The sequence below is a fragment of the Colletotrichum godetiae genome, assembly GCF_030913485.1.
Source record: "Colletotrichum godetiae strain CBS 193.32 chromosome Unknown BDP55scaffold_76, whole genome shotgun sequence".
Classification (NCBI taxonomy): domain Eukaryota; kingdom Fungi; phylum Ascomycota; class Sordariomycetes; order Glomerellales; family Glomerellaceae; genus Colletotrichum; species Colletotrichum godetiae.
This window is the reverse complement of record NW_026851324.1, coordinates 56,761-75,462: the sequence shown is the minus strand read 5'-3', so window position 1 is coordinate 75,462 and position 18,702 is coordinate 56,761. Positions and strand designations below refer to the sequence as shown.

The following is an 18,702-nucleotide window of genomic DNA, read 5'->3' as shown; positions in this document are numbered from 1 at the left end:
AATCGGAATTCCGACCGGGGCTTGCGGGCTTGCGCGGCGCAGTCGGCGTCCGGCAGCTAAACCTGTCACCTGGTGTCATCTGGGATCACCCCAGCATAATCGTCGTCGTCGAAACATTTCCTCGCATCTTCATACCATCTCTCTGATCATCTCTTACCATCAGTCAAAGATAACATCTGCAGCTTAAAACAATAAAGTGGGGATGTCAATTCGAGTACCTTACTGACGAAGAAAGTCATCTAGCAACCATACATCTCAGTCTATGAAAGACCCCGAGAACCGCCCTTTTTTTTTCCTTTCCACGAGACCATCACTTCTCAGTGACCCAAGTCCTAGCCGCAACATGTCACAACCTCATCGTTCTTTCAATCGCAGAAATGCAGCCACAGACCCTCAATGACTCCCATCGCCATTCTGGCCGTTTGTCTTCCCAGAGACGACAGGAACGTCCTTCTTCTCGGTAAAGTGACGAGGTAGACGGTTCTCGCCGTCGCTGTACGGCTTGTCGGCCTCTTCGCGGGCCATGTCATTGACCCAACGCTCATCACCGCGCAGACCAGGCTTGACACCGACTTCGGCCCACTTGGCGGCAAGGTAGAACCAGCCCAATGCGTTGCCGACAGTGCCGACCTCATCGCTCACACCAGTAGCGGCGGCATGGCTCATCTTCTTGTGCAGGTCAGCGTCGGTGAAGAGATTCAACAGGTGACTTGCAACGGTCTTGTAGTCACCGGGCTTGACCAAGAAGCCGTTGACATTGTCCTTGACCTGGAGCGGAATACCACCAGCAAGAGTTGCAATGACTGGGCGACCAGCATGCAGCGCCTCCGAAACCTTGACCTCGAAACCCTCGCGGGTGGAGAGTTGAAGGACAACGTGCGCGTTGGCGATGACCGTGTTGAGGAGCTGGTCATTGGGCTCGAGGCGCATGATGCTGCAGTCCTTGACAAGATGCGGATAATGTTTCTCGAGCTGATTCATAGTCTGATCGTAGATCATGCTCGCATCAGGATCATCAACTGAGCCATTGCCACAGACAATGAGCTGAGGGACGTCCGTCTCGCCCTTCTCCTCCAATAACCGCCGGAATTCGGCATACGAGTCGATCACGGTGGGGATGCCCTTGGAAGGGTCGAAGCGAGCCACCTGGATGATGTACTTGCGAGCAGGCCACTCGAGCTCAGTCATTCCCTGGTTACGACAGGCAGTGTTGTAGATGTGGCCATAGTAGCCAGTGTCCCACTTGTTGAGAGGCTTGTTCAGACCATCGAGCCAATCAGTGGTGGCAGGGAGGTAGACCACCTTCTCCCGAGGCACCGTGTGCGGGACGAAGATGGGAATGGGATGGCTAATGAACATGTCCGCATGCTGAATGTTGCTCCACAAGAAGTTCCAGATGTCTTCTTGAGGGGAACCAGCCTTTGCAGTCAAGTCGCTGCGAATCTGGATGTGAGATCTGTAGAGGACAGGACGATCCGGTGTAATCTTCTTGATCAGAGGAATCAAACCAGGCATTTGTGGGTCATCGATCTGAATGGAGCACACAGAGTTAGCAGCCGTCCATGATCGTAGCTGGGATGTGATGCAAGTAGTGTCCTGTCAAGGAGTAGAGGGGTGGGGCGAACCCGACGAGAGAGCTCCTGTGGAGATGATTCTACATTGGATGTATCCGTGGAGGGGTAGCTGTGTAAGTGGGGGGAGGGGTAGCAAAACTTGGGGATAGCAGCTACACTAGCTGGGTCGAGCGGGGGACACTGGGTTTGGGGAAAGCTCACCATGACAACGTCGGCACCGCCCTCTTCGGGGGGTCGCAGGGGACCTCCCTCGGAAAGCCAATAACGGTTGGCATTGTCCGTGATCCAGTCAATAATGGACTGCTTCTCCTCAGCAGAAATGCGCTGATCGGGGTGGCTGACGCCCTGGAGGATGTTGTGGATATTCTTGGTCACCCTGAAGACGCCGGGCCTTGGCTTGGGCACTAACTATGATGTCAGATCCATACGATTCTCCAACAGCAACGTGGTCTCGATCCAATGCGGAAAGCAACATACCATACCAAGTCAGGTCGACGCCAATAGTTCGAGCAAACCTGACCAGAGCGTGTCGCATCAGGGCGACTCCACCACCTTGAGGGGTGCTGCTGAAGAAGGCAATCTTGGTCTTGTTCTCACGAAGCTGCTTGGCAAAGAACATGGTGGCATCCCAAGTAGGAGCCCCGCAGGTGTCCTTGTGGTTCTGGATCGTATTGAGCTGCACACGGAAGCCTGCGTCAGTCTGGACGACGCCTCTCCAGCCAACCTGGAGAAGGGGAACAAGGGAAGGACCAAAGTTCCTGCACTTTTCGTCAGTCTTATAGCACATGTCAGTGCGAGAGGAGTACTTCTTACATGATGCACTTGCGGGCCATGGAGTCGGCCTGCTCATCAACACGCTTGATATCCCAGAAACTCTTCTCCTTGTGCTCATCGTCAGGGCGCAAGACAACCGGGACGATGTCGAGCTCGAGCCAGAGGCGGGAGCACAGAGTCTGGCTCATGTACTTAAGGGTCATGGGAAGACCAGCACCAATGAACTTGGAAAAGTTGGCATGCTCGTAGTCCTCAAGGGTATTGATGACATAGTCGGCAATGGCATCGTTACCTGTCTGGGAGCTATCGTCGAGGTTGATATGCTTGACAGTAAAGTCCAACAGGTAGACAGTGTCATGGATCGCAAGGGCAACCACGGCAGTGTGGGAGTCGGCAAAGACGGCAGAGATACCGCAATAGAGTGTCTGTAGCAGCCTCGTTAGTCAGAGCAGTTTTGTTCAGAAGCTGTACGGCAAGAAACAAAAGTGACACAGCAACAAAGTGAAGGGACAGAAAAACAATCAAGGCTGATAGGAATTGAACAAGCGGAAGCTTCGGTTCCTTGTCTCATGCAATGCGTGAATGGCTGCATCAGACCATGAAAGTGAGACATGCGGGGAAGGGCGACATCATGAACAGGTAGGAGGGGTCAACTCACAGTCAAGGCTGGACCAAAATGATTGCCTTGCTCATGCATGTTGCTCATCTGTCTCCTGCGGTGAGCCGAAGCTCCCAGTGAGAACTGGCGACCCGGCTGCTTGGGGTTCACCATGATGGGGATGTTTGGCGGGATTGAGCTTTTGGACGAGGAGTCGATCAAGGTGAGGCCGGGGTAGGATCGTCAATGGATTTGATGCTTATTTGAGGGCAGAAGCCGATGTATTTTGAGCACAATTGTCTACCTCACAGAGCGTTGATTTGAGGGATGGATTGTTGACGGGGTGGAATGGTGAAGAAGAGAGAGAAAAATTCGAGACGAGGGGATGGAAGGGTTTTGTTGTGAGGCAGGTTTAGGTCTGGCAGCAAAGAAGGTAACGTGGACAGACACGTTCAAGAGCAAGGCATGGCAAGCGTGGCAGGCAGGCGTGGCAAGCAGGCTTGTGGGAAGGAGGGCAGACGAAGTACAGGAGGGTTTGGACATGAATGGGAAGGATCAATTGGAAAGCAGCTGCCAGACTACCTATCCAGGAAACAACTACATCGAAAAGCAACACGGGAAGGCACGATGAGTTGAGATCAGGAAGGCAGGAGGTCGGGCAATGGAAGGTAACCAAAGAGGTTGACCGGGGTAGGCAAGCCACCGTGGGACGATTCCTGCCGTATCTGCGCCTTCGGGAAGGAGAAGACATTAACTGCGAAGGAGCGGCTGGAGGTCACCTCACCTGCTCTCAACCTGCACCTCGCATTGGAGTGATCATGTCTTGGGCCGTACCGACCGTACCGACCGTACCTTGCCGCATGCACATGTTTAACATGCGGTATCGAGGTAGGTATCGCACGCGGGGTGCCATGTAACAAGCAAGGGAAGGTGATATCTGGTATAGGTCGGTACCGGGCAATGCAAGGCAAGTGGCAGCCCAGAGCACCAAGGGGAGTAAGGAGAAGGGGGAATCTTGCATGAGCAGTGCCCAGGAATGAGGCATGGGGAGGCTCTTCCCCAACCGGTACGTTCGGACGGTTAGCGGCCAAGTGGGGCCGGCCGCGAACGGTCACCGTGAGGTCACGCAACATCAGGCCAGATTCGATACGTACCGTAAGGTATTCTAAGTATTGGGTAGGTACTGTGCTCGACTTCTTCCTCAAGCAGGCCCGGAGACGGAATTGAAAGACACCATTTCAAAATCTCAACTCACAGGTGACGCATGGCAGGTCAAGACAGGGGCGACACCCCGCGTGGGAGCAAGCACGTCGGCATGGGGGTAAGAGCCACGGCTGTGGGGGAGAAACATCCACTCTCGTGGATTCCTTGGGGATAAGGTAGGTAATGTTGTCCAAGGTGTGCCATATGGGGCATTTGGCATAACCGGACTTGCTGGGCTTGACATCCCCGCCTTCTTGTCCCTTTATTTGTGCCGTATTTCTCCTCTTGGGGTCGTGCCGTCTGGTGAGGCACTCGTCGTTGGAAGCCACAGTTACACGACCTCTCTCACCTCCGAGTACTGCAGCACGTAGCATTACCTTGCAGTACGGCACCTAAGCATGTAACCAGAAACCAGAAACCAGCGTGCAGACTTGGTCAAACTACAGCTTTGCTCCTGTACCTGAACTATTGAACCAATATGGTCAATTCTGCTGCTTACTTCAACACTGCATCTGTACCATCCAATATCCCCCCAAACCGTTCCAAGTCAGGATACGGATACCGCCTGGAACTTCGTGATACCTCAAACCGCTCTTGGCTTACATGTAGAAGTACGTACTTTCAATACGCCACTGTACCATCACCCCACTCACTGCTACCTTAACTTTCAGGTTGAGGGAACTGCTTCCCCAAGGCACTGCCAGACCTGATCTGATCTTGATGAATACCTCTTGAGTGCCCCGCCACTTTACTCCAAACGCAAGAGGTGCGTGTTACTACCAAGGTGTTTCTTGCATCTGAAAATCAGTGCAAACAAACGTCGCGTGAGGCAACAAATCCACAGCACACCAACTGTCCGCAGAGACACGAGCCAGCACGGCGGGACATGTCGGTGCCTCCCACAAGTAGCACCACCACACCGCATTTCATCTCATACACCCTCGGAAACACCGGCGCCATCAATGTGCTGCTTCTTCTACTGACAGTCGGTGAGCAGACAGCCATCTTCAAACCACGGGTGTTCGACCCCATCAACCGTGGGGGACACCACCATCGTACTGTAAGTAGGAACCCATCCCTACTGGACCACCACACCCGCCAACATCAAGCTGTGAGAATGCCTTGAGTCCTGAGCGACGTGGGAATGGTAAATATGGCCACGCGCATCCGACAGATTTTTCATCTTACATGAGGCCTACATGTGGCTGCCGGCAGCCATTTCGAACGAGCACACCCTCTTCCCTCTGCCATTCCAACCTCGACGAGAAGCAGGCGGGCATCACCACTATCTCCTAGGCGTCCGATACCGGAATTCCCCCTCTTCGAGGAACAGCGTCATCGAGCAAGACAATGTGATCTTCAGCCGGTGGTCAATATGGCCTGCTCCTCTGGCTGGCTAGTTCATTGCGTTCTACTGTCTTCGCCTCCGTAACCAAGATACAGTGCTCTTCTGAAGCCCTAGTCGTTTCTCCGAAAATGCCAGATGTTACAAGAATGGTCGATGAATTCCAGCACACCGAGGTGGAGAATGATGCGAGGGCTAGCTTACCTCGAGCTCGACCTGCACCCCAATCATTAGCTTGCTCGTGCCGAAGGGGCCACGGCTCGCGACGCTATTCTCGGCGCCCCATCAAAGTGCGGAAGCGGCTAGTTTTGGGTCCCCAGGTAGTGTAACGGGGACAAGGGCCACGGTTGCGGGCGGGGGATCCTGCAGGTCGTTGAGAGGTTCCGCAGGAGTCCCTCGCTGAAATCAAATCACTGACAGCAGAGAGCCTCATATCCAGCTAGACTCACAAATCATCGATCAAGTTATTCTATTATCGCCGGCGGACTCTCTCATAAATCTTGGATATCGAAGACCCATTTGCACTCGGAAAGCATAGCACGACACCATGAAGATGGTTCTTCAAGTGCCCCGGGATCCTGCCACCCGCATGCCAGCTCTGCACAGGGCAACTTTCGCAACGATTCTCCATTCCGTCGACCAACCGATTTGCTATGGCACGGGTTTCTTAGGGAAGTTGTGAGGATCTTCTAACATTTGCAATCTTTTCGGCAGCTCTTTGGTGACGTTTTTCTTGCTCAAAGTCACGGCAGAAGAGATGTCTTCACACTTGCCTGACGCTGCTAGATCCATAGCAGCGTCATCGCCACCATGTACCGAACCAAGCTACGTATGGTAGATAGTGCAGAGCTCACTTTCTCAGGATCATACGATTGATGCGCATCTAGAAGACGAATCATCTCAATCACAGCAACCCGAGGCCCCAACTTTCCTCAGATCATGTTGTCCATCAACTTGGTTTCAGGCCCGGTTTCTTGTGCTGTTATTCTTGAATGTCAATGCCAGGGGCGTTTCGTTGGCGTGGGGTCATCAGCGTGACAGCTCGGTCCTCATTTCTTTGTACATTACAAGCCAGGATTCGGGCGTCTTTAGCACGAGCTTTGACTGGGTCTTCGCGATGAGATACGTCAGGGCCAGCTCCGGCTGAACCAGGACGCTCCTCTCGTTGCTGCAGCTGCGCGATTCCACTTTCGCCAGGCAATGGAAGCTAGTACGGATGGGAGCGGATATTTCTATGCGCAACGCCGGCATGAACACCCACTACTAACTTGCTATGGAAAATCTATGTTGGCGTTTCCATTGAAATTAGCTGAGATGCCTATCAGCAATACCTCTTGAGGATGCACTACTCAGTCGCATGTATTGATCGAGCTAGGTCTCCATACGCCAGATGAAAGAACACATGCGTGTTTTAGACCAATCCCGGTAGATACAATGGAGCGAGAATTCTGAATGGCGATTCCGATTGCACCGAGAGCACCTGAATCTCCATACTCCGAAGATGGCGTATCTGAGCTGGCCATATCCAGTTGCAATTCGCACTCTAAACATCTAGGTAACGAAGGCACGGATCCGCAGTAGTAAAGTCACGCGAGCTTTAAGACGGCTGTCCTGGACTTGGACCCTGGTCAGCTCATGGCGAGAAAACCTTACATGTCAAATGAGCTAGCATGCCAGAACAAGTTTGCCCCTTTGCCTATATCTAGGTTATACGAGACCAGCGAGACGTGAATGCCATCTTATGTCTTGACACGGCTAGATGATCTTCAACTGTAAGTAAGATAGCGCTGGTGCTTTCCCCATTCTCTCTCATGCCTGCCTTGCCATCTTTTAAGGTCCATTCCCGCCTCGACTTGGGATATCATTCGAAATCTCCGCAAAAGATGCTCATCAAAAACAGACACCGTCTCTCTCGCTCCATAACCTATACCATGCTCACCCATCAACCGGCTTCTGCGCAGCAAGAGAATGAAAATGCACATACGAATGTACACTCCGATCCAACAAATCCTTCCTCACCTGTATCAAAAAGATCTCCACCTCCTCCGCCGTCCACCCCAGACCCCTCGTAAACGGCCCAATCGTAATAGCATGCAACCCATCATATATCGCCGCGCGGCAGTACTCCCCAATCTTTTTAAGGTCTTCGTCCTTGGCCCAGGGTCCCACAGGCACCTTCTTCACTTCGTGTGATAAATTGACGAAACCTGCAGCCGCGACGTGGGCGGGGTAGAGCTCGGCCGCGTTCATTTTGACGTTGAGCTTGGCGAGGGCTTCTTTGATGTTGGCGACCATTTTCACGGGGGCGTAGGTTGAAGGCATGGTGTTGTCGTCGCAGCCGTAGACCCAGCGCATTTCTTGGAGTTCGATCCAGCCGCCTGGTTTTGTGACGCTGTTTGCAGGGTGTTAGTTTGAAGGTTGCTTGGGTGGGATGGTAAGTGCTTTCAGGATGGTCACTCGGTTGAGGCATTACATTACGGCTGGGGACTTACCGGTATGCTTCGGCGAAGAGCTCCGGCCATTTCTTGATGGAGGGCGCCATGTTGCGGAGGTGGACGAGGTCAAAGTGGTTGTCTGGGTAAACCCACTCCACCTCGGCATCGTCGACTATGAACCGGACGTTGGGCGGCACGAACTCTGGCTGTATCGGACTCAGGTCCACCCCAATGATTTCGGCCTCGGGATACTCATCGCCCACTAGTTATTCTCATTAGCCTGCCTTTACAACTTTCGCCGCATGATATCCCCTTCCCGACTAAAGGAATGTAAAGAAAAGATACGCACTATCAATGGCCCAAATCCCCGTCCCCGTTCCAACATCAATAATCCGCTGCGGACTCTTCAACGGCGCACTATGCAGCTTCCCGCCGCAGAGGTGCACGACCATGGTATGTTTCATGTCCTCGCGCTCCTGCTCGTCGTCGTCGTTGGGGAAGTGGTACTGGCCCTCCTTGTAGCGGTGGTACCGTCGCCGGTTCTCGAAGCTGTAGTCGCGCACGTGAGAGGCCAGCGACGTCGACGCCCGCGAGGATCCGGATTCGGTTCCGCTTGCGTAGCCGTCGTCTGGCCCTGGGGAGATCGGGTCTGGTGTTAGGTCTGGGGCTGGGGTTACGTGATCATCGGCTGGGATCGGGGTACTGGGTGCTGCTGCTGCTGCTGCTGGGGTGGGGTGGTGATCATTGTGAGGTTGCGATGTTGTGGGGACGGCGGTGGGAGCGGCGGGTGTTGGTGTTGAAGATGATGGCGGCGGTTGCGCTGGTGTTGGTGTCGCGGGGGTCGGTTCTGGAGAGGCTTTGAGTGCCGCTGATGCGGCTGGACTGTCTGACATTGTTTCCTGACTGATTTTGCGAGGTATCTTGCTACTAGGCGCGAGAAAAAGAAGGTAAGTTGCGATGGCGTGAGATGTGTTGTGTTGATGGAAGGGAGCTCGGGGGGAGCTTTGGGGGTGAGCTGTGGAATGGATGGGTTATTCCCGAGGCGGGGGAAACTAGACCGAACAGAACCACAGATACCTTTCCTTTGGTTCGGTGCGTTGGCTTATATGTGGTCTTGATAGCCCTCGATCTGGAATGGAGGGGCTCGGGAGTCTGCGGTTGCAACCTCGGATGCCCTTGGACGGGGTTTCGAGGGGCGGCCTACTGGCGCCATCGCCCACTACTTTTTCTTTATAATCGAATCATAAATGCCGAAACCAGACAACCATGCCGCCGCCATCAACAGCCGAGAAAGCCCAGGGGCACTAAAACCCCCCCAGTTTTCACCGTGAATGATGAAGCTAACACAGAGGCGATGCGACGTAGGGTCGTAGAGCGCAGTGTATAACATAAATCCAAGTCTCCCTGCATCAGTCCATTTCGGTATTCTTCTGTGAGCCGTCTCCGTGTCGCTTCCGTACCGAGTAACGTGTCCAGCAGCAAAATGGAAGCCTTCAAACTCACACTCCCGAACGGCAAGACCGTCTCCGGGCTCCACAGCATCCCGTCATCCACGGCATCCAACCTGCTCCGCCCGGCATACCCTCCCCTCATCGTCGGCCTCCACGGCGGCACTTACTCCGGCGCCTACTTCGACGTCGACGACACCTATACCGCCCGCCACACCAGCGCCGCTCTTGGCGTGCCCTTCATCGCCCTCGACCGCCCGGGGTACAACGACACCACCCCCATCGGCGACGACATCCCCGCATCCTCTTCATTCTATGAAGAATGGGGCACCACCCTCCACCGGAACATCCTCCCGGCGCTCTGGGACAAATTCGCCGTGCCGAACGGGTGCACCGCCATCGCGCTCCACTGTCACTCTCTCGGCGCACCAGGGGCGTGCGTCGCAGCAGCACTATGGTCAGAAGAAACGTCCCCCGTGTACCCGCTCGGGGCGGTAACCATCTCAGGATTCGGCAACGCGGTCAAAAACAGTCGCACGGGGGACTTTACGCCGGCAGATGACCCCCCGCCGTCACACGTGTACTTCCCGCACGCAACAAAGGACGCGCTCATGTTCCCGCCCGGCACGGCGGACACTGCGATGCTGACGCACACGGCGCGCCTGGACCGCCCGATGCCGTACCGCGAGATGGCGGACCTGCGCGGGAAGTGGCTCGCCCACTGGGAAGAGAAGTTTGCGGGGCGGATCACGGTGCCGGTGTTGATTGGGCTTGCGGGGAGGGATGGGCTGTGGTTGTCGAAGGAGGAGGATGTGAGGGAGTATACTGCGGCGTTTAGGGGGAGTCGGAGGGTGGAGGGGAGCGTCATTCCTGGGGCGCCGCATAATATTGAGATGAGTTATTGGTCTCAGGGGTGGTATGCGCGGGTGTTTGGGTTTGCTATGGAGGGGGCGGCGTCTTTGGCGATTGGAGATGGTGATGGTGAGGGTATTGAGGCTGGAGGACATTGAGGCTTGTTTGCTAGAAAGACTGCTTTGAAAATGAGAGCCTGGAATTTGTAGAGTTTGTCTAGAGCGTTACATACATTGCACCTTCGTACGTAATGAATGAGATAGCTCTCTTGATCATGGGCACTTTGGTTCAACAAACCTCTCTTGAACATATCTTATTCTCATTCATGTATGGTAGTCTTTTATTCGATATCGCAGTACCCAGCTGCCAGATTACGACCGATTGTTTCGTTCCAAGTGAGATTTCTGCTGTTTGTTGATGAGAGCTGTATCAGGAAACCTGACTCTTCCTGTTCAGGTGGACGCAGGACATATCAATCGCGAAGGGGCGGGCCACGAATAAGCGACCACGAACAATGGCATTATCTGTAGTCGAGGCGAGAGGCATTTTAGGGATGCGATGTAAAATCTTTTCGAATTCACTCCAGCAAGATGCAAGACCATCAGCCGAGGGGCCTTGGCAACTTGCGTATGAGTGCCGCGAGGCTCACATCCCCTTACACCGCCGCTGGCCGGATGGTTTCGAGAGCAGCTCACAATTTGATGCCGCTGGATTCCCTACCTCTCATGCTAATACGATGCCAACTTGGCTCGCTCCGTTTTCGGCAGCCTCATGAGGCATGCAGCTGAATGAGTCCCTCACGAGAAAAGGCTACACTCCAAGCTCCGCCCGCTATCCCGGCCGACCACACTGCCGAACTACATAGAGACGTCACTGTCATGAGTCACCTCACTAACCCCGAGATGTCGTCCATCAAGATCTTTCCAGCGCCAGCATCAGACGAACGATGCGCAGGGATGGCCGGACGGACCTGCATCTCTTCATCGCCGGCCCCATGTCAAAGAAGCCACCTCATTAGATGGGAAACGTCCGATCATCGTTCTCCACTGATTTTCCACTCTATTGACGCCACTGTGACTAGTTTCCAAGTTCTCGGTGAAGGCACCTTACCTGACCTCACACCCCCACCTTCACCGAGCTTGGATTTTTTGAACCCCGCACACACCGGGGAGACCCTGACGCCGAAGCTGAAGAAAACGCCCAAAAAAGTCTGAACGTCAATCACACTTACTACCACACTACACCATACTGATTCAACGACTCACAGCCAGTCAACCCAATCTGCTGAAGAACGAGCTCATTCAACAAGGGCCCACGATTCTAAGATCTGTGCCTTGAGTCTAGACCCGGACGTCGAATTACTCGCATTGCCGGCGCCAAAAAAGTGAAGAGACTATTTTAGCTCACACCCTGTCACTGTCACTTTCACTCTCGCAGACTCATTCGTTCTCATCCTCACTCTCATCCACATACTCACACTCACTCAAATTCACACTCACACTTAATTCACTAACTCAGTCACACCTCCACTCACCCACCCTCTCCACGTGCACACACAGCCAGCCCAGCCAGCCGCGATGGATGAGCTAGTCAACTGGGCAAAGTCCCACGGAGCCGCCCTCCATCCGTCAGTCGAGGTCTACAACGACCCCAATACCGGGAACTCCTTCCGCGTCTCCCCCGACAGCGCCGGCGTCAACCCGGGTGACACCGTCGTCACCTGTCCCCTGGCCCTGACCCTCTCCTACCTCAATGCCACCACCACACCCAACCCAGTCTTCCATCACGACTCCTCCTCCTCCTCCTCTTCCCAAGCATTCCCTCCCTCGTTCCTCGAATCCGTCCCGCCCCACGTCATCAGCCGCTTCTACCTCATTAACCAATACCTCCTCGGTTCATCCTCCTTCTGGCACCCCTACATCAGAACCCTCCCCCAGCCGACAAACCTCGCCGCCTGGGCCCTCCCGCCCCTCTGGCCCACAGACGACGTCGAGCTCCTCGAGGACACGAACGCCCACGTCGCCATCGCCGAGATCAAAACCCGCCTTAAGGCCGAACACAAGCACGCCCTCGCCGCCTTTGGCGACTGGCCCGCCAGGCACGACTACACACGCCTCCTCTACAACTGGGCCTACTGCATCTTCACCAGTCGGAGCTTCCGCCCATCCCTCGTTATCCCCGCCCACAGGCAGCACACCCTCTCGCTGCCGGACGGTTGCGCCATTGATGATTTCTCCCTGCTGATGCCCTTGTTCGACGTGGGGAACCACAGTCCGACAGCCCGGATCGCGTGGGAGACGTCTGATGATGCTCCTGCGAGCGACGAGGCTAAAGTCGGCCTACGCACGCTGGATCCGTACGCCCCTGGCGCACAAGTCTTCAACAATTACGGCACCACCAAGACGAACGCCGAACTTATGCTGGCGTATGGCTTCACCATCCCCGAATCGGAGGTCTTGCACAATGACTACGTTCACGTCCAGAAGCGCGGTGGTGGCGCCAAGGCTGCGGCGGAGAAGGGCGGCGACGGCGGCGCCGGGGCAGCATCCGGGAACAACAAGCCCAAGGATTACCTGATTTCCCTGAGGCCCGTGTCTGACCCAAGCTCGGTGGCCGCCCGATCTGGACAGCTGCTGAGCGATGTGGATGGGGAGGCCATCTTGCCTCCGTTTCGGCATGTGCAGGATGTTATGGTGTGGGAGCTCGTTCTGGCGCAGACGACGGCTGAGCAGCGGAGCGAGATGATTCCGGTGCCGGAGGAGGGTCGTGGTGGTGACAATGATGGAAGCAAGGCAGACCTGGAGAGGCTGAGGATGATATTGACTGGACGGGTTCCTGCGGCCACGCAGCCTTTGCTGTTCCAGACTATCGGTATTATCCAGCACAAGGTCCTGCAGGAGCTTGAACGGCTTGATCAGTCCGACTTTGAGATGGAGGAGGCAGAGGCGACGAGGAATCAGATCATGGCGTATCGCTATAGGAGGCAGTGCAGGAAGATTCTGGAGAATGTACTCGAGTCTATGGAGATGCCTGACGAGGCTGCCTCATGACATGAATCACACGTATTTCGGGCATTATGTCCCCGTACGCCTGCATACAGTCCTGACCTTCCACCTGGAAATACAAGCCTACGCTGTCTTCAGAAGCTCGCCGTAAACAGCCCTCTCCAGATCATTGTACAACCTCGTCACCACCGGATCAGCATGAGGCTGCGACTGGACCAGAAGAACTCCAGCAACACCCGTCTCCCGATCCAACCACCAATGACTGTTACACATGCCACTCCACTGCAAACTCCCCTTCTTGCGCTTCCCCGGCACGTCACGCATGTTGATGCAACCAATCAGCCCGTGATTAAGCTCCATATCCAGCTCAAACTCCACGGCCAACGAACCGCCCCATTCAGCCGTGAGCTTCTCGAATTGTCTCGCCTGTCGCTCGTCAAGTTGCGGCCGGAACATTTCCTCTGTTGTCTCCTTTTTCACGAGTGTGTTATTCAGCAGTGCAGAGAGGAAGATGCTGTAGTCTTTTGCCGTAGTCCAAAGCCCCGCACCGCCGCTATCAACAGCGTTGGAACTCACGTTGCGCGGACTAGACCCCGGAACGAGCGACGATCCGTCGCTGCCACGGATTTGGAATGCGGCGGTACGCTCGGCGACGTGGGGCAGCTTGTCCGGCCAGAAGCCCGTGTCTTTCATGCCGAGCGGACCGAAGATGTGCTCGGCGAGGTAGGTACCTAGGGTAGCTCCCGTGATCCGCTCCAGGGCTTGGCCTGCCCAGTCGATGGCCGTACCGTAGTACCACCCTTCCCCTGGAACGAAGAACAGGGGCGTTTTGAAGCCTTCGAGTGTGCCAGAGAGGTTTGTCACGGTACGGCCGATGGATTTGGACCATTTGAGGAGGTCTGGCATCAAGTCGTAGCCCAGGCCGACGGTGTGGGTTAGAAGCATCCTGTGTTGGTTTACGTCAGTAAACAATGCGGTTTGATTGTTTAGGATACTTTGACCGTTCTAGTTACCTGAGCGTGATGGGCGTGGTGTTGTCCTCCAGAATTGGCTCCTCGTTCTCATCGAAGCCGCGGAGGATCTGCATGTCTCCTAGCTCGGGCACGATCTTGCGCATGTCGTCGTCGAGACGTAGGCGGCCTTGCTCGACGAGTTGCATGACTGCGGTGGAAGTGATGGCCTTGGTGAGTGATGCAACGTAGGTGAACGTGTCGAGGTCCCAGGGGCGGGCCTCATTGGGAAAGTCAATGCGGCCTGCCGCGTTGCTGTATAAGGTCTCTGTAGTTGTGGTCAGATTGTGAGTTCTGAGGATTGGAAGAAGTCTGACCGACCATCTTTGTTAATGACGATGAATGAGGCGCCTAGCAGTTTGTCGTTTGTGTCGCCGCTGGAGGCGGTATACTTGGCGAGGACGGCGTTCAGTGTAGCGGCCATGGCGTCTGTCGTAGCGGGTTGAGAAAAAAGGAGTAGATGTGCTCTTAGGAGACTCGAGCCAGACGTCTACGTCGGGTAGCCGGTATTTATCGTAGTGACAGAGAGATAAGAAACCACGACGCCTGATGTGAGCCCTTTCTGGGAAAATAAGGGAAGGGGCACCCGGAGGACACGGTAGCAGGCCACGTTGTTCGGAAAGTTGAGAGTTGACCGGGGGAAGTTGCGTTCGCGGGGGCTGCGGGCTGCCGTGTCCGGGGGGCAAGTGACACGGATGGATTCGGTAGCCCCGCACCTGTGAACCCCGGCGTTCCGCCCATCATACCTTAGTGCGCTTAGAAGGACAGTTTGCGTGAGCAAATACCGGAGAGCAAGTAAGCGGTAAGATCAACGTTCCACTTGGCGTGCAGATCACTCATTATGATATCGGCGGGATCGCCTTGCATGTGCATAATAACCTATTTCGTTGGCCACGGTGGATCAACTGCTTGGGTCGCTCATCTCTAAATGTTCCGTTTGGGACATCCAAAGAACATCTCAATGAATTCATGATTTTTCTGCCAGAGTATGATAGTCTATTCACCCTTGCAGTGTTCGGACAGTATTTCCAACGTCAACTCAATTGAAACACAACAATTAGGATGGAGTTGAGTGAGAAGCCGATGAGATGAGGAAACACGTAATGAGAGCGTTGTTGCAGACTTACAGTTGAAGATGTGAGGGTGCCTGGGAGTCAGCACAACGTGTAAGTTGGGATGACGAAAGCCTTGGGAAATTTGTCGTTCTCAGAGATGCTCCGCCACAAATAGCCGCCGTTCCAAGATTGTATCTGCCATATCATGTACGACGTCCATCCGCAGAACCCTTGGCGTATCATCCGCCCGGGCTAAATACGGTACTGGCCAGCTCCGGCCCTCGTTACGGCCCCACTCGGACCCTTCCGAATGCCCCCCCGGATTCAGTCATGTCGCGAGTCAATCTTGCAGCTTTGTAACGAATACTGCTGCATTCGTAAGTAGGTATCTTCTGTAACTGACATGTAGATGTGGTATATTGGTCATCGTATGAGCAGCCGGTAAGGGCGTAACCGCCGGGTGGGATATGTGCTGTGCCGCCTCTCAGAGCGTGCATGATGCGGTCACCCGTCGCTATGAGATCGACATCATTTCGGAGACTTGAATTCTAGAGTTCAATGGGGATTTCTCATATCTCATTTATCTGAACGCCATGACGTTGGCGACTATGTTTTTGAGGTTTCTGCCGCACAAAATCTACCACATGTAACGGAAGGTGACCGCTCGATCACCCTGCCCTGACAGCTCCTCCGCGGTAAACTTACTGTCTTCTCCAGTAGCCATCTTCCGGTCGCGCTTCTTGTTAATGCTGATGTAGCTGAAGATGAGTATCAACGCAGCGATGATACCGACCGATATGAATCCGAGCTCGAGGGCGTGGCCCAGGATGTACCGCGGGCCATCCTTTTGTCGGTAAAAGTTGGATGCCATGGCCTGGTCAAAAGTCAGCACGTCTGCTCTCAACAATACTTACGCGGTCTCCAGGGACGGAAATGTCTTACACCACCAAGATTTCCCACGCCAATTTGGAGTGCCATTCCCGCGCTGCGTTTATAGCTTCCGGAGAGGTTGTTGGAGAGCCAGCTGATGACTCCTGGAAAGGCCGGATAGATGGCGCAAGCGGCTATGAAGACGCCTCCATAGACCACTTTGGGGTTCGAGCTGGCTATGCACCTGCGTAGTGAGTCGGTCAGCTGTGGGGTTTTCTGACACGGGTGTGGTAGGCAACTCACATTGAGAATCCGACAATCATCATGCACAAGAAGCCAATGATGAACGGGCTTCTCTTGCCCACTCTGTCTGATAGATATGCAACGATGACGGCGAGGATTGCAGCCGTGATGTAGATCGGTACAGTCATCAGCTGCGCTGTGCTGGACGTGTAGTTCAGGTTTCGGATGATAGTCGGCAGGAACAAGCTGATTCCATAGAGCGGGCACACGATCTGAAAGCCAGTGTCAGTATCCGTCCATAAGTGACAGTGGTCAGAGAGAGAGAGCCCTACACCCCAGTAAACAAAGATATTGACCCAAATCTGCCAATCGGTAAACGCGTCCACAACGTATTTCCACTTGAACTCCTCCGCCTCGGCAACCTGCACGCGATTCTCCTGCTTTCCCTGAACCTGACCCTGATATTTTAGTCGGAAGACAATGAAGGCTCGCTCTTCTTCAGTCAAGAACTTGGCCGTCTCGGGAAAGTCATGCAGGGCAAAGAACGCCATGATCGCTACGAGGACCGTCACGATGCCCTCGAGGATGAAAATCCAGCGCCACCCCTCTAGCCCGCCGATGCCGTCCATCTTAGAGATTGCAAACGCGAGGAGACCGCTGAAAGCGCCGGCGATGGAAGCCGCCGAAAAAAACATGGCTTGGCGGAGCTGGATCTCGTGGCGACAGTACCACATTGTCAAGTAGTACTGGTCTGTATATCAGCCATACTGTCGCCCGCACCGACCGAGAAGATAAACATAGCGCAACAAGGGTGAATTACCGCAACACCGGGGAACAATCCGGCTTCCGTCACTCCAAGAAATACCCGGGCGATCAACAGGCCATGATAGTTCTTCACGATCCCCATCAAGGTCATGACGACGCCCCACGCAACCATGATGGTCGGCAGCCACACGCTCGGGCGGAGCTTCTTCAGCAGCAGGTTGCTCGGGACCTCGAATGCGGCGTAGGTGAAGAAGAATACGGTGAGGCACCAGTTGTATTGATCAGCATTCATTCCCAGATCTTCCTGGAGGCCTTCAATCTTGGCGTTCCCGATGTTTCCACCTAGCTGAAATATCAGTCAGGACCCTCATATGGAGGACGGAGTGTGAACTTGCGGTCCAGGAATGAGAGTAGGTAGAGCAAAGCTAGCATCGGAATGAGTCGAACGTCCATCTGAAAGTCCAAAGGTCAGTCTCTTCATTCACTGACGATGGGATGGGAGGAAATCCTCACCTTTCTCAGAATCTTCTTCTCGTTCAGATGCGCAAAGGAAGCCAGTGTTGTGCCTTGCGCCGTGGCAATCGCATCGATTCGCTCAATCTCCCCTTTCTTTGTGACAGGCTCATGCTCGCCATTTTCAAGCTCTGAAATCTCAAATTTCTCGTGGCGCGCAGCGTACGAGGAGTCCATCGTGACGTTGCTGAATCAATTCCTTCGTCGGTCTTGACAGTCGCAAAGTAGAGCTTGGAACGCAACTGTCGTTGGAAGCCAGCATTCACTTAAGCTTCAGGCGTAATCAAGTTGATGTGAATTGACGGTTCCCGCAGCAAGATCACATGGAATGCTTGCGGTCATGGTTTCTTCCCGCGCCCTATGGCCTGGATATAAACCTTCGGGTATCTGTGCGTGGTTCGGACCCAACCCATACGACCCAAACAGGTTGCCAAAGGTTCCCGTCGTCAGCGGCTGGGGTGTGTGTGTGTGTGTGTGAGTGTGAGCCCCATCGGAGAAGAAGCTCGGCAGATTGAAACGTCCAATGGAAAGGATGGGGGGACGGCTACTCTCCGTTCCGGAAAACCACCAAAAAGGTCAAATATCCACGCCCGAGGGCGGGAGTTTACCCCGCGTTGCTTAATTCGACCAAGGTGAGCGGAACGTTGGCCGCACTGACAACGGACCCACGTGGTGATGGGAGGGAAGTTCTGGGATTGGGTAGCATCTGCGTTAGATCAAATGGATCAATGTGTTGAGGGATCGGCGGAGCGGAGAAGGTTGGGTTGTTTCTTGGTTCGTCTTGGTTGTGATGGTGATGTCACTTGGAGAATGCGGGGAGGGAGGACGATGCTCGGCCCGCGGCCTGGAGCTATGAGCTCTTAGCTGCGTGCGGCACCGCATTCCGTTGACTTGCATTGCATTGGGGTAGCTCAACGGGCTCAAGATCTAGGCTCCGAGGAAGGTGGAATGAGAGAACAGTCGATGGGACCGGTGAAGTCAGCCTTTTGATCCAACGAGTTGCCGAGGTGAA

At 54.5% G+C, this 18,702-nt stretch overlaps 6 protein-coding genes across 6 annotated transcripts; 2 read left to right on the top strand and 4 right to left on the bottom strand.

Moving 5' to 3' along the window:
* Nucleotides 1-393: 393 nt before the first annotated feature.
* BDP55DRAFT_565494 (glycosyl transferase group 1) lies at nt 394-3,120 on the bottom strand (the record flags this gene model as incomplete). The annotated part of the gene is made up of 6 exons (XM_060570424.1): nt 394-1,530; nt 1,776-1,978; nt 2,052-2,332; nt 2,388-2,773; nt 2,860-2,900; nt 3,003-3,120. 6 exons carry the CDS (start codon nt 3,118-3,120, stop codon nt 394-396), a joined length of 2,166 nt encoding a protein of 721 aa, XP_060423023.1.
* A 4,309-nt stretch (nt 3,121-7,429) lies between these two features.
* BDP55DRAFT_734253 (S-adenosyl-L-methionine-dependent methyltransferase) lies at nt 7,430-8,822 on the bottom strand (the record flags this gene model as incomplete). The annotated part of the gene is made up of 3 exons (XM_060580185.1): nt 7,430-7,886; nt 7,987-8,191; nt 8,279-8,822. The coding sequence occupies 3 exons, from the start codon at nt 8,820-8,822 to the stop codon at nt 7,430-7,432; spliced, it is 1,206 nt and encodes a 401-aa protein (XP_060423022.1).
* A 590-nt stretch (nt 8,823-9,412) lies between these two features.
* Nucleotides 9,413-10,387, top strand: BDP55DRAFT_565567 (Alpha/Beta hydrolase protein; the record flags this gene model as incomplete). Its single annotated transcript, XM_060570432.1, has 1 exon — nt 9,413-10,387. One exon carries the CDS (start codon nt 9,413-9,415, stop codon nt 10,385-10,387), a length of 975 nt encoding a protein of 324 aa, XP_060423021.1.
* Nucleotides 10,388-11,806: 1,419 nt separating this feature from the next.
* Nucleotides 11,807-13,279, top strand: BDP55DRAFT_565484 (SET domain-containing protein; the record flags this gene model as incomplete). The annotated part of the gene is made up of 1 exon (XM_060570422.1): nt 11,807-13,279. The coding sequence occupies one exon, from the start codon at nt 11,807-11,809 to the stop codon at nt 13,277-13,279; it is 1,473 nt and encodes a 490-aa protein (XP_060423020.1).
* Nucleotides 13,280-13,357: 78 nt separating this feature from the next.
* On the bottom strand, nt 13,358-14,668 carry BDP55DRAFT_565558 (beta-lactamase; the record flags this gene model as incomplete). Its single annotated transcript, XM_060570430.1, has 3 exons — nt 13,358-14,180; nt 14,248-14,512; nt 14,566-14,668. 3 exons carry the CDS (start codon nt 14,666-14,668, stop codon nt 13,358-13,360), a joined length of 1,191 nt encoding a protein of 396 aa, XP_060423019.1.
* A 1,165-nt stretch (nt 14,669-15,833) lies between these two features.
* BDP55DRAFT_683137 (major facilitator superfamily domain-containing protein) lies at nt 15,834-18,171 on the bottom strand. The gene is made up of 7 exons (XM_060576317.1): nt 17,691-18,171; nt 17,573-17,630; nt 17,233-17,519; nt 16,745-17,158; nt 16,473-16,684; nt 16,242-16,413; nt 15,834-16,173 (listed from the first exon to the last, which is right to left on the bottom strand). Exons 1-7 carry the CDS (start codon nt 17,865-17,867, stop codon nt 15,937-15,939), a joined length of 1,557 nt encoding a protein of 518 aa, XP_060423018.1. The 5' UTR covers nt 17,868-18,171; the 3' UTR covers nt 15,834-15,936.
* Between the last annotated feature and the right edge of the window lie 531 nt (nt 18,172-18,702).

Excerpts from the sequence above, each read along its gene's own strand:
- BDP55DRAFT_683137 (XM_060576317.1), bottom strand. The coding sequence starts at position 17,867 with ATGGACTCCTCGTACGCTGCGCGCCACGAGAAATTTGAGATTTCAGAG. Across the intron at positions 17,159-17,232 it reads GATTGTTCCCCGGTGTTGCG|TACTACTTGACAATGTGGTA; the intron begins GTAATTCACCCT and ends TATACAGACCAG. Across the intron at positions 16,685-16,744 it reads ATATCTTTGTTTACTGGGGT|ATCGTGTGCCCGCTCTATGG; the intron begins GTAGGGCTCTCT and ends ACTGGCTTTCAG.